Genomic DNA, 14,376 nt, shown 5'->3' on the forward strand with positions numbered 1-14,376 from the left:
CCAAGCGACAAGACAAAGGTGACAACAGAAAAAAAAAGAAAACCATGAAACCCCAAGTTCGCAGCTTCCACAAGCCCAGAACAATAGAAAAAATTGGTGATTAATTACTGATTAATCTAGCAGGCATTGAAGATAATATTTTGTAATGAACTCAATTGAAATAAGGAAAATAAACGACAATAATGGAAATGGACTTGTTCTTCCTTTTATGTTTTCGTTAGAGATGTAAAAAATTATTGAGAATTGATAAAGTAAACATGGTCTTATGGATTCAACTTCAGCTTATATAGTGCTGAAGTTTTTACAAATGAACTAAATAACTTCGGCATCTTTTGCTGAAGTTTTTGAAAAAGCTTATTCATGACAAAAAAACTTCAGCACTAAATGCTTAAGTTCAGCAAATAGAGAACAAAACTTCAGCACTAGAATGCTTAAGTTCAGTAATTACAAACAAAAACAAGTTTATCAAATAGAGAACAAAACTTCAGCACTAGAATGCTTAAGTTCAGCAAATAGAGAACAAAACTTCAGCACCAAAATGCTTAAGCTCAGCACACTTGGTCTACTTCAGGCCGGCAACTAGAATGCTGAAGTTTTGCGTGATTGTCTTTGCTACTTCAGCCCCGTATACTGAAGTACCTCGAAAAAGTGAATACGCTTGTAATTTTTTATGCAAAGCGGGCACAAATTAAAACGTGACCCAAAAAGCAGGTATAGATGCAAATGACATTTGACTTGCGAGCAAAACTTGGGTTTGAAACATTAGAAAGCCAATGCCTTCGTTTTTGGTAGATTCTCTTGCTGCTATATATGGAATAGAGTTGCAATTACAAATTTGCTTTACTATCATGCGCACAAGGTGGGATCCACCTATTCGTGCGCCAACCTCCTTTTTTTTTTTTTTTTTAAAAGAAAAATATACTCTCTCAGGCATAAAGTTGTTTTGGAATTTACAAAATGCGAGCAAGGCTTTCCAGTAACATGCGGAGACGACGTTAACTTCTTGGAGATTTATTGACATGTTAAAAAAAAAAGGATATTGGTCATCACGGTAACAAAAACCATATATTAATTAGTTAAGTATATAGGAAGCAGATTGAAAAGAAAGATTAATGGATTATTAGCTTTATTACATATTTATATAGGTTTTTTTTAATATAAAAGGTTTTAAGTTTTTGGTTTTGAAATATAAAGTTTGTACCTACAATTGAGTTATATATATAGGAACTTTTAAAGTAACTAATAAATTTGTCCACGCTCCGCGCGATTAAAAAAGATCTCATCAATTCATTAGAATATTAAAGATATTTTAACAATATTTTTTGTCTCGAAATATAAATAGATCAAATTTCAAATTTTAATTCACCTTTTTACTCACCTGAGTTTTATATAGATATTAGCTATGACTATGGAGATTGTTAGTATGTTTCTGAGCCTAAGCACGAGAATATTCAAGGGGCTTAAGCTCATTTTAATAATCATATGCAAAAGCAATGACATTAAAAGTCATACTCATCAACCTAATAACAATAATTTCCGTAAGAGGACACAAAATGTACAAATGACATGATTGCATAACTTGAAATGTTTTTAATTTTAAAATATCGATAAATACATCAAAATCATTAATCCACGAAAAAAAGGACAAAAATGAGACAATTTGATACCAAGCTAAGGAGTTGTTACTTATCACAAATAAATACACCCTTAGCATATTCAGTTCTCGTCAAATAGAAATATAATAAAGTAAAATAAAATTACTTCACTTTTCAATTCTATTTTTATATTTTGGATTGTCCAAAAAATATGGTCATTTTTTCTCTGCTTAGTTCCTACACTCTCTAGATATTTATTTTTAAAAAAGGTCCACCGACTTGATGCAGTTTCAAAAGTAAAATTATTCTTGTAAAAAATAAATAAAATGTCCATCTGTCTAAAAGGAGATTTATTTTCTACATAATTCAAATTATTTCTCAATACTCGACTACTTATGAGACCGACATTTCATGGAAGAAAGATTTATGACTTTCAAAACGTTACTTTTACTTGAAACTTTTCCAAGTATAATAAAATTTCAACTCTTACCTTAATATTATTCCCCAGATAAAATAAGAAGGCTTAATTGGGACATAGCAGTAAATTACATTGTTCATTAACTTTGGCATAAGGTATAACTAATTTATCACAACTATAATTAACAAACTTAGCTCGAAGTACAACAACAAGAACAATACGACATCCATATATCAAAATCGTCAAAATCTAACACAAACATGTAAAGTTCAATTGATTAAGAAAGTAATAAGACTATACATTTTCTTGATGTTCATCATTTTGTAATGGTTTCAAGTACTACTATTTAAATAAAGAAAAGTAATAAAATATTCTGACAAATGCTTCTCCAAACATACATATTTACAAAAAAAAAAGTTTGTGTCAACTGCAAAAAAGTAATAGGTAATTCTGAAAATAAACAAATGACATTTACATCAGACTAAAGAGGATGTACAATACAATTCAATATCTTTCTTAGACATAAATATCTCATCTAATTAACTGGCCAGACAGTAACGTTATCTTCTACAAAAAAAAAACTCTACCATTTTCTTCCCTTTTTTGATCTTTCAAACTATAATTTTTTAAGAACAATTCATCATGTTGATCTAACCATTTGAGAAAACCACACCTCAGACCCTGCAATAAAACTCAAACAAATTCAAGAAAACTGATTAGAAAACTTTTCAGTTGGAGCAACAATAGAATTCAACAAAAGAACTAAGATATATAAAACTTTGTGAATAAAGATTTCTAAAACACCAACTAAACTAACATGTAATACCATTAAGCGCAAACATAATTAAGATTCCAGTTATCAATATTGCATAAAGCCTTTCATCTTTTATCAACTTGATGGACCTTACGATATGCAAATTCCACAATCAAACAAAATAGAAATTTGTTTTGAAGGAAGAAATTTGATGATACCTAGCGATTGTAAACTTGAGCAGGGACCAAAACTTGCCTGATTCAAAACCAAAAATACCATGACATGACTAAATCAACAGGTTAGGTATGCTTTTTGTTGATACTACTGCTCGAATTAGATCCAACTAATGAAATAGGGCAAGACTGAGAGAATTAAGTCATAAAACCTCATGACATTGGAAAGATAAATTTTGGTGAGAAAGATACTACTCCAAAAGGGAAAAAAGGAGTATTTATAACACATTTAATAAATGGGGGTTATGGATTCCAAAAGTCATAACCTAAAATGTAATTTATAACATATTAAACAATTGGGGGTTATGGACTTAAAAAGTCACGACCTTCAATGAAGAGGTGTGAGATATGGATGTGGATTTTAAAATAAGATAAATGGTTTGAAAAGGGGGGAAAATCAAAAAAAAAATGAGAAAAAAAATAAATAGGATTCCTACACTATGAGATATGCCACATCATCTTTTCATTTCCCACATAATATATATAGATTTAGTCTTTTAAGTTTAAAGTGTGCACCTGCAAAAAGACTTCTTTTTTCGAGATAAAATGATATGAGAAAGTAAAGGAGCAACCACAGTTGAATTTGAAATTAATGTACAGCCACAATTGAACTGAATAAGACAATACACCAGGAATTGTTTTTACTAATATAAGAAACCTAAAAATATCCAGTTAAAGGAAACAATTAATTTAAGCATCAATGCTTAATTATCCCTTAAATAGTTTGATCGTTATGATTGCTTACTGAATTGCCAGGCACCTAAAATGTCCTTGAAGAAGCACTTCAGTCTATTCTGCATAACACAGCAGAAGAAAGTCACAAACTCACATTGTAATCACAAATTAATTGACAAAGCAAATCATATTGAATAAATGTGGATTTAAGTTATATAGTACTCATTATAGAGATTAAAAAGTAATTACTTTATAAATGGTTTGGTCGTGTAATTTTTTTTACATCCATCAAATAAATTGACCTATAAGAATAAATAACTCTTTCAATCAAACCTGATTTGGTAACCTGATAAATAAAGCGAAGACCAATTAAAGTACATTGATAGTGTAGAAAATCTTTACGACAATATATAACACTCAAATCCTTATTATTAATATAGGGGATAAGAGCAAGACTCACACAAACATGAGTTGTCTTCCTTTTTGCTCCTCTAAGCTTTCTCCATTTTAGCCCATTTTGACAGCATGATTCTTCTCCATCACCGTAGCCTTGTGTTCCAATGTGCTCATGCCTCCATTCCTTATCTTTTCGACGGAACAAATGGGAAAATGACAATCTAATCCTTCTTGTCCATCTCCATTTCTGCACAAAATGTTAACTCCTATTAACAAGAGACCACCATATACACTCAAACCTTTCTATAACATTCATTCGTTATAACATTATTTCACTATATAATGGCCAAATTTATTTTGGAACCGATTTTCATGTTATCTTCTATAACATTATTTCGCTACAGCAACCAAAAAATGTATGAATAAACGACATTATCTTAGAGAGGTTTGATTGTATACCAACTAGACGAAATAAGCATTTCACTACAGGGGCGGGTTTATATGAAAATATATGGTGAAATTCAAAAATAGCCAAATTTACAAGTGGTAATTGAAAAATAGCCATTGTTTCAAAAGTAATCAAAATTTAGCCACTTTTTATGTAAAGATAAATCTAAATGAAAATACTGATCAAAATCCGAAAAATATTCCAGCATAATACACTGGAGTTCCAATATAATATACCGGTCCTACATAATATGCTGGAATTTCATACACAGGTGCTCCAATCTCCATTATATTATGCTGAAATTTTCTGTGTGTTGGAGTTCCAGCATATTATGCTGGAAGTTCATACCCAGGCGTACCAATCTCCATTATATTATGCTGGAATTTTTCGTGTTGCAGCTGTCCGAAAACTGGCTAGGCCGTGCTATTTTCACACAAATATATGGGGCACGTAAACTCATGTTCTCTCCACCAAACTGTTTTTTATATACATATTTTTTAAAATTGGTCTAATCTTATCTGCTGACACCTATGCTCCAAAAAGGCTAAATGATGCACTTGGTTGGATGCAGGGCCGGCTCCATAGTTATGCATAGTAAGGCTTGTGCCTTAGGCCCCCAAATTTGAGGGGCCTCATTTTTTAAAAATAATAGGTTTATAGGCATTAATAATATTTGGTACTTTTAATACAAAAGTAGAGTTTTTTAATATAAAAGAATGAAAAAAAAACTCTTTAGATATATAAATAAAATAATAATTTGACTTACTTAAAAATACGTAAATGAATAAATTTCCCAACGTTTCAATTGTTTACTACTCCTTCATTATATAACGTATCAGAAATTTACTCTTAATTTGTCCCAATCAATCTTTATATTTCACAAACCTTTACATATTTTAGTTCTTTCTCTTTAATATTTTTACTCACCTTCTTTCTCCAAGATTTCATTACTCACCTTATTTCTCCAAGATTTGATTAATTCAAGTGTTCAACTACTTTTAAGCTTCCAATAGTTCTATACTTATATTGCTCTACAAAATCTTATCTAAGATCAACAATATCTCATGAAAGATTAAATGAGTTCGCTATACTATCAACTGAAAAGGAATTATTTGAGAAAATCGATTTATAAAAAAGATTATTAACAACTTTATATCATAAAAAGTTAGAAGAATAGACTTCAAATAAAAATATATATCTTATAACTTTCTTTTAAAATTTAGGTCTTATATTAAACTTTGGCTTTAGGCCCCGTATGTGCTTGAGTCGCCCCTGGTTGGATGCTAGGTTATTTACCTAGAGGAGCTGGGATCAAATCTCAGTTAATACTTTCTTTTTTCTCCTTTGGTTAATGGTGCACACATATTATAAAAATCCTAGATCCGCCTATGTTTCACTAGATCCAAGGGCACTGATTCAGCAGGAAGAGCGTCCGCAGAAAGCTCGATACTATTTTAGTGGAGAAGGGGAAAAAAGACATGCACATTATCCATTGAGGTTCAAATCGTTCACCAGATTGCCTCGAAGAGTTTTTCTTGTTTATTAGTAAAAAAAAAAAAAGTGGAAAGAAAGAAAAAGAAACAAGCATTTCAGTACTATTTAGATGCAATGCTATAAATATACACCTTGTGTTTTTGGTTTGATGAATTGTTAGACTTCCACGAGAGATGTTGATAATTGCCATGCCTTAATTCATGAGCATAATTCAGGAGTTGTGCTCGACGATCGTAACCTCTCTTTGTTGCAGTGCTTGGATGAGTTCTTTTCGAGGGATTAGATCTATGTTGTGAATCTTTACTTGATAAAGATTCAACATAAACACTGATTATAACTCCTCCTTCCCTTTTCATTATCAAATCAAAGTGACAGCTTATAATTCTATCAAAATTGGCATTTGGAATGATAATACAACATTTCACCAGTCACATATATATATACCATTGTGCTTGTAATGTGTAGTAGGCTGCTGTTCAGATAAAGAAACTAATTTTGCGAGGTTACAGGTATGTTTTTCGGGGTCTTTGGCCGATGAAAACTCAGAATTAGTTTGGAAACCAATTCCAATTTGGAAAATTTATACTCCCTCCGTTCCCATTTAGTTATTTAGAGCCAAACTACATCAACTTTGACCAATATTTTGATATGTATTTTTTTTAATCATATTAATATGAGAAGAGTCGGAAATTATAATACGTTTCGTATAGTTTTCGAATATCTAAACTTTAATTTAAAAATATTATAATCTCAAATTTAATTTCAAAAATTAATCAAGTTGACTATCAAAAAGCGAAACATGACAAGTAAATAGAAATGGAGGGAGTACATTCTCAAGGGAACAATCTAGCGGCCACATGCTATTTTGTTCTACCGACATATATTTTACGCTTTTACTTTGTGTTCCTAAAGAGATTTAGAAAAAACCATACCAACATATCTAAAAGCATAATGGTGCTGGTTGTTGTGGTAATATGAAAATTCTTTCGCACAAAAATGGGAAAGAGATAACTATTTGTTCCTCTAAAATTCTAAAGATATTCTACTTTTGGAATAAATTTATTACTAAATTATCGTAGAAATTAATTGTTTACCCTTAAAATGAGTAACAATTAAATTTGTACGCGGTTGAAAGAATATGTAATTTAATTTAATCACGAATAATCAATGAATATCAACTAATCCAATTAAAAGAAAATATAAGATCAAACAAAGTGTAACAAAGCAATTAAGCCTGCCGTCGGAATTGGATGCTAAACATGGCACCAATCGAGCCCTCAAAATGGAGCTCGGTTGTAACCGAATGAATGAACAACTTGAAAAACACTTGAACAATTGCTAAAAGACAAAAGTAAATTTTATTGTTTTGATATGCGTGCCAACAGTGATCCAAAAAATAAAAAGGTTCTACCCTTTATATAGCATGTGAATTTCAACCCTAGTACAAGTCTAAATAAGGTAAAAATCCTTTTTTTCCCCAAGAAACCATGATTCGTAGTTAATATCGGGCGTGATCTGTGCCACAATATCCAGCTGATGGCGGATATTTCAGCTCCTCGTTTGTCTTCTTTAACCGTCTTTCCTTAATCTCGATTTTTCGTTCCGCTCGAGCTTGATTCTTCCAATGTTTGGCCATGCTCGATTCCTGACGTATCATTTTTCCACCCCCGGCTCCGATCTGTGGGCACCGTCGGCCTTACCTGAGGTGTCGAATCACGTTATCCATCGTTTCTTCACCAGAAAATCAGAGGTAGATTTATCCCCGATTTTAACCATACGCAGTCCCCTCACTTCTCAGAGAGTAGATCTATAGGAATGATAAGAAATGACTAATTGACTCCGGTTCCTTCCTTTGTACATCATAAGCAAGTTGACGAGCTGAAACGTCCCATCAATCACGTCGCTCTGATTTTGGACACGCATCAGTTGTCGGTTGATCACCCTCTGCAGTTACCGAATGTGAAACGCCATGCATTCATTATTCCTTCTCTATAAAAGCTCAGGTTTCCTTTTTTTCACTTTTTTACTTTCTGATTTCGAACCTTCTTGAGTTACCCTCGAATTTTCTATTTGCTCATCAATACTTCATATCTTCATCTCTCGTCTTCAAACCTTCATACTTTACATTCAAAACTTCATAGCAAATCTTCAAGCCTTCATACCAACCTTCAAACCTTCATATTTCAAGATAGAGATAGCAAAGACTTCGAAATCGGTACCCCAAAATACTGCACCTCCAGCTTCTACCTCGGACACAGGCACCGAGGCAACACTTTCGGTAGTAGCCCCGGAACCTCCTCTTACATGATTCATCCCCAGAGACTTCTCCATAGATAACGACTTCAAGGTTGAAAAAGCCTCCGTACAAGGAGATCGAGGTGAAGATGAATGGAGGTATGTTTGCTCCATCACCGAGGAAACGCTTCAAGTGGTCCGAGAGGATTGCAAATGGGAAAGTAAAGACTTAGTCATTCCCAGTCCTGACGAGGATATCATGACGCATGTGGAAGGATACTTAAGCGTTTATGCGCATCCTTTCACGTTCAGTCTGGTGGATATAGTGATCCTCGATTTTTGTAAGAGGTATGAAATCTACCTCGGGTAGATTAACCCATCTTTTTGGAAGATCATGACCCTCCTCCGACATTTTGTTAATAATACGGAGGATCTTTGGTTCACGATTGATCATCTGCTCCGAGTCTACAGCACCCAGATCCTCCGATAGGGGTTAATCAAGATCGCTCACTGGGCAAAGAAAGCTCCCTTCTCCTACATAGACAAGGACATGGACCAAGGCTGGCAGGGAAAGTTTGTTCGGATAAAGACCGAGGATCTCATTCCCTCTGAGTTCTTGCCATTCCCCGAGAAGTGAAACTTAAAACGTAAGTTTACTTCCTCTTAAGTTGTCAAAGTAATTTTATTTTTGAATCTACTCTTCTTTATCATTATTTATTTTATTTGACATACATCCGTCGCCCGAGTCCCCAATGCGATCCCTCATTTTAGGGAGTGGGTCGAGGGCATATGTAAACAACTCACTTATCCTGAGCGTGAGTGGCGCAAGCTTTCCAAAGGAAAGTGGGAAGCTCGTTCTCATGGTTAGTCCCCCCTCCTTTTTTCTTGGCCATTTCATATTGTATCATTGTTATGACTAAGTATTTTCTCTTTACAAGTTTGCCTAAGACTACCAAACTTCGGGAAATCATCGAGGTCGCGGCCTCGACCCCGTCTACAAATCCCTCCGCTTCACTAAAGCCTACTGCCGAAGCTGCTACGAAAAAGGAGGAAAAATGAAGAAGAAGAATAAAAGGTCTCCTGACTTCGCGGACGCTCCTGCCGAGGCTAAGAAGAAGGAAAAGGATCGTGGTTAGGGTCCAATAGAGCACCAAGAAAGCTTCCCGTGCCCGGTTCCTAAATTCCGAAGATCTTCATCGGCTCAAGGACTTCCTCGAAGACAATGATGACATGGAATTCGTTGTTCATGAACTGATCGATGCCGTACAAGAACCGGCAACCTCGGATAGGGGTAATCGTACGGCTGAATCCTCCTTAGCTCAGGAGCCCGAGGAGGAACATGTGACCACTTCTTCTTAAGAAGCCCCTCTGGTACCGAGAACAATTATCCTCAAGGATGATGCCGTCATTCATATTCAAGAATTGCCGCCCCTGCTGGATGCCACTTTTAATGAGGCTTGAGCTTCTGAAGAAAAACCAACTGACACGTCCCAAGCAGTGATGAAGCTCTCAACTCAATTTGTGAGGGTGTGGACGTCGGCATGCTAGAGGACTAATCTGGATTTGGCTACCTGGAGATCTCGAAAAGGGTCATAGAACTGGGGTCACGTGAACCGAGTTCGAGTTCAAAGCTCGAGAAGCAGTTTCTCGCCCCGAATGTGGACCCTGATCGGAAGAAGACGGCTATGTTCACAGTACCGGCGAATGCTGGCATGCTATCCAGGCTAGTTGGAGTGGCCAGCTATCTCCGTTCCTTAGTAACTGAAGAGGACTAAGTGAAGATGAACGAGGTAGATGGGCCGAGTCTCTTCAACGAGGCTCAGCAGACACTAAATCGGGTATACCCTCCTCTCTTTCTACCTTAAATAGTTCTCTTTGCCTTAATAATATTTTAACAATTTCACTTTCTTTATGTCTCAGGCTTTAGTGCTTCACTATGAAAGCTTTCACCAGTTCAAGATAGAGGTGAGTCACTTAAAGTTCGAGCTCAAGGAGCAGGTCCAGCAAAAGGAGATGTACAAAGCTCTATGTGAGCTAAAGGATGAAGTTCTTAGGGACATGGTTGACTGCTCTGTTCTCCAAGCCGAGCTGGAGAAATCCCAAAAGAAGGCTTCGAAAGTGAAACAAGACCATGCCCTTCTTATTGAAAAGGTAAAAGTGCTCGAGATCGATATCAAGAGTTTAAATGCAAATTCTAACACTGCAACCTCGTAGGTCCAAGAGAAACTAACCTTGATTGACCAACTTAGGTCCGAGATGGACGAGGTCAAGGATTCAGTTGACGAACTGAGGGGGAAAATGGTCCTCCTAGAATCAGAGCGAGATGCCACCAAAGAGGACCTGGTATCGACCAAAGTGCAACTCCGAGTGATGAGAGAGAAGGCCGGCAAATGGTCTCAGCTAAACGAGGAGCTCTGGGCACATCTTGCCTTGGCTGTTGCAGAACGTGATACTCTCAGCCAAGAGTGCATGGCTCTAAAAGCTAGATTGGAAATGGCTTCGAATGAGGCCTTGGAAGCCTAGGACATGCTGGCCTAGTAAAAGAATGACGTAGAGGTAGACGAAGCCCGTGTTATAACGAAGGCCGAGTATATGAAGTGGCTATCTCAGAGAGAGACTCTCGAGGAGATCCAAGCCCAGGGGGCCTAGTGGTTGAGGTTACAGAGGCTAAGAAGCTCGAAGCCGACGCCAAAGTGAGGTACCGACGCGATGGTTCGAATAGTGAGTTGGGCTCTGATGACGACTAGGCAGGAAATGCCTTAGCTTATTTTTTTCTTTTCTTATAGTTACATGCTTTGTATTTTGGAGCCGTTTAATAGTGCCTCTGTAAACACCTTTTGGTAAATATATATGAAATTTTCCCTTCGCCTACATGTTGTGTCTACTTTTTTGTATTTGCTTATGTTTAAGACTTAGGATATAAAACTCATATCTCAGACTTTATAATATGCCATCGACACCTTAGAATAGAATTTGACATCGCTTAAGTTGTTCAATTTTCCAATACCCGGGTGAAGCTTGGGTTAATTAATGTCTCCGAGTTGCTTTGACATCGAAGGACCCGATAAAAAACAAAGTCTTTTCTAAAATATTTGAATGATTTATCCGGACACAACTAATCTTTGCCGAAGGTGGCTCCTTTCATGGCCATAATTCGAGACTGATTGACTTGATCGGGTCTGAAGTAATCTTTTATGGATTTAAAACGTGTAAGGACCTTACTTTTTATGCACGAACTCAAATGTCTCCGAGTCGTTTATATGTTATGATCGAAGTTCTAAAGGCTTTGTATCTTAAGTTGGTCGTGGCCTTTCGTGTTATGGCCCTGCCTTGTAGGCTCATTGCCTTTGGGATTTAGTATCCCGATTTTCCCGATCTTATTGTCAGGTAGCAATCCGCGATTCAGGGTGCCCGTAGGTTTTTAGATGGTTGTTCACGGTATTGTGGATTCTTACTGCCTTCGAGGTTTCATGTCCCCCGTTTAATGGTGGCCCGTGGTCCTAGAAGGTTTTGGACCTAGTGTTCATTCTAAGTGACGTAACGATAACATTGCTTGTGCGAATGCGAACAAAATTCAAGGCGAATAATGTGCTAAACCATGAATTATAGCCACACATCAATATCCCACACTTAGACATTGCTCGCCTGTAAGCACGTGATTTTTGCCCTATATGAGAATTACTCCCAAAAAATCCAAAAATAAAATGATTTTTCTTTGGTGTGCAATTTTGTGATATTTTGTGATATTTTGAATAATTATTTGTATTTGTCTGTGCGTGTTTATTTGATAAATTAATAAAAAATACAAAAATATGTCGCATTTTGCATGTAGGATTTAATTCTATAGTTGTTAGTAATTAAATTTGTTTTACAAAAATTAAAAAATTACAAAAATAAGCATCGTTTGCATTTTTAGCATTTAATGTCCAAATATACAATTTTATGCTTAATTAATACTTAATTGTGCGTTAATTGTTATTGGGAGTTAATTTGCGCTTTTATAACTTAATTTAATTCTTAATAATAGTTTAAGTATTTTTATAATTTAGTTTTAGAGAAATAAAAGAAGAAAAGAAAGCAAAAATATAAAGAAAGTCGGAATTAGGTCTTTTCTTCAATTTCAAGCCACAGGCCCAAATATTGGCCCAATCTTCCCTACGACCCAGTCCATTTCGAACTGGGTCGACCCAGTCCATAACCCAAAAGACTCAAACCCCATTTGTCTTTCATTTTTACAAAACAAAAACAAAACAAAAAAAATAAGAGAAGAAAACCCTAAAAATCTAAACCATCCGCCCCCCCTCTCCTATCTTCTTCTTCTTCCTCAAGCTCACATCCCTTCCTCCCATGGCAGACCTTCCCCCCTCACACCCCTGCCCCCCTCACATCAACACACACACAACACAACCACTCTCACCCCCACGACATCCCCTCGCTGCCATGACTGCGTTTTTCAAGTTCGTCGAGCAACTTCTACGCCACCATTGTTGCCCGTAGTTGCTTCTCCTCCTACTGTTGCGTTTTCTTCTTCTCCAACACTGCTGCTGCTGCGTTTTTCATCCTTCATGTTGCTGCTGTGTCGTCCAAACAAACCACCACAACTGCTGCCCGCCGCGTCCAGCCATGGACGAGCTTCATCGAGCTCGAACTCGAGCTCCCATGGCTGCCGTTGCATCTTCTCCGACACCGCTGTTGCTACTGTTTCGTGCTGCTGCTCCAGCAGTGTTGCTGCTGCTGCCTTCTGCTTGTGGCGGGCTGCCATTCTTCGTTTTAAACGATGCCAAACGACCACCTTCTTTGGTCGTCCGTTCGTAGTCGTCTTCGACGTCAAGTTATCTTGGTGCGAGATTCGTTCTCGGACAGATTTGTTTACAATCAAAGTTCGTCGTTGATTCATCTCCGGTTAGTTGTTTTTGAGTTTTATTTTTGTCCATATTTTTGTTTGATATTTTCCGGATCCAAAATCGTTAAAGAATTCAATTCTTGTTTTGTTCGTTGTTCATCGTTGAAATTATTTTTCTAGTTTGTTCATGTTCATGTGCTTTGTTAAAATTAATTTTCAGATTTCAAAATAGAAGTTTAATTAGTTGTTTTCATGTTTATTTCATATTTGTATTATTGTTTAAGTAAGTATTTGTTAGTTTGATGTTTGTTAGATTCAAATTGAAATTTAATCAACTATTTCTTCAATTTGTTTCATGTGTTTATGTATTGTTAGAAATTGTTAATATTGTTAAGTTCAAGTTTAAGTTCATAATTGTTTCTTCGTCGATCTTGTTATTTGTTTAAAGAATTTAGTTGTATTAAAGGAATATATTGTTTTAATCGTTTAATCCGTCATGTTTGTTGTCTTAAAATAGATTCATTCATGTTCATACTTTGTTTGGATGATCTTGAATCCGAATTTTGTATAGTTTGATTTCTTGTTTACCATTTATGATTATTGCTTGAATTGTTATCATAATCTTGTTTAAAGTTTAATATAAGAATTGTTTGTTGTAATGTTGTTAGAGTTGATTTTAAGTTCAATATGATTGAATTTAGAAATCTTCATACTTTGTTTGTTGTTGTTGTTGAATCCGAAAATAGGATTGTTTGTTGCTAAAATATTGTTCAATCAAATTTTAGTTGTTCTTGGTTGTTCAATTTATGTTCATGTGATTTGTTGTTGAAATATTGTTAAAATCATGTTCATGTGATATTGTTGTTATGATGTTCATCCGTGTTCATATTGTTGTTTGAACATTGTTAGAAATTGATCATATTGTCTATATTTTGGTTAAGTTTGATTAATTGATGTGTTATAGCTGATGGGTAGTTTGGTAAATTTGTAATACGTTCAGGGGTAGTTTGGTAATTTCAGTAAGGTCGGAAGGGGTAGTTTAGGAATTGTACATTTTGTAATTGTTTATTTGAAGCATGGGGGACAAAATGAAATGGGGTGGGTTGTGATATGATTATTTAATATAAAGGGGGGACAAGATTTAATTTAAAGGGGAATCTTGCATTATTTTAAATAAAGCATGGGGGACAAAATAAAATGGGGTGGTGTGATATGTTATTTAATGTAATGGGAATGAGTGGGAAGATAATGGGTTTGGTAGAGAAAATGGGTTGATTTTAATTAA

The 14,376-nt window shown here is 35.5% G+C and overlaps 1 protein-coding gene across 2 annotated transcripts; it reads right to left on the reverse strand.

Moving 5' to 3' along the window:
* Positions 1–2,441: 2,441 nt before the first annotated feature.
* LOC107795278 (uncharacterized) lies at positions 2,442–6,418 on the reverse strand. 2 transcript variants are annotated; one of them, XR_012695790.1, is made up of 4 exons: positions 6,145–6,418; positions 4,136–4,318; positions 2,986–3,794; positions 2,442–2,694 (listed from the first exon to the last, which is right to left on the reverse strand). XR_012695790.1 is itself a non-coding variant. In XM_016617887.2 (4 exons), the coding sequence occupies exons 1-4, from the start codon at positions 6,367–6,369 to the stop codon at positions 2,654–2,656; spliced, it is 498 nt and encodes a 165-aa protein (XP_016473373.1). In that variant the 5' UTR covers positions 6,370–6,418; the 3' UTR covers positions 2,442–2,653. The 2 variants fall into 2 exon arrangements, 1 of the variants encoding a protein (XP_016473373.1); XM_016617887.2 differs by having other exon boundaries at positions 3,746–3,794.
* Positions 6,419–14,376: the final 7,958 nt, after the last annotated feature.

Source organism: Nicotiana tabacum, chromosome 10 (assembly GCF_000715075.1).
Source record: "Nicotiana tabacum cultivar K326 chromosome 10, ASM71507v2, whole genome shotgun sequence".
Lineage (NCBI taxonomy): Eukaryota > Viridiplantae > Streptophyta > Magnoliopsida > Solanales > Solanaceae > Nicotiana > Nicotiana tabacum.

Excerpts from the sequence above, each read along its gene's own strand:
- LOC107795278 (XM_016617887.2), bottom strand. The coding sequence starts at position 6,369 with ATGAAAAGGGAAGGAGGAGTTATAATCAGTGTTTATGTTGAATCTTTA. Across the intron at positions 3,795-4,135 it reads GGAAGACAACTCATGTTTGT|AATAGACTGAAGTGCTTCTT; the intron begins GTGAGTCTTGCT and ends TGTGTTATGCAG. Across the intron at positions 2,695-3,745 it reads TTTAGGTGCCTGGCAATTCA|GGTCTGAGGTGTGGTTTTCT; the intron begins GTAAGCAATCAT and ends GTTTTATTGCAG.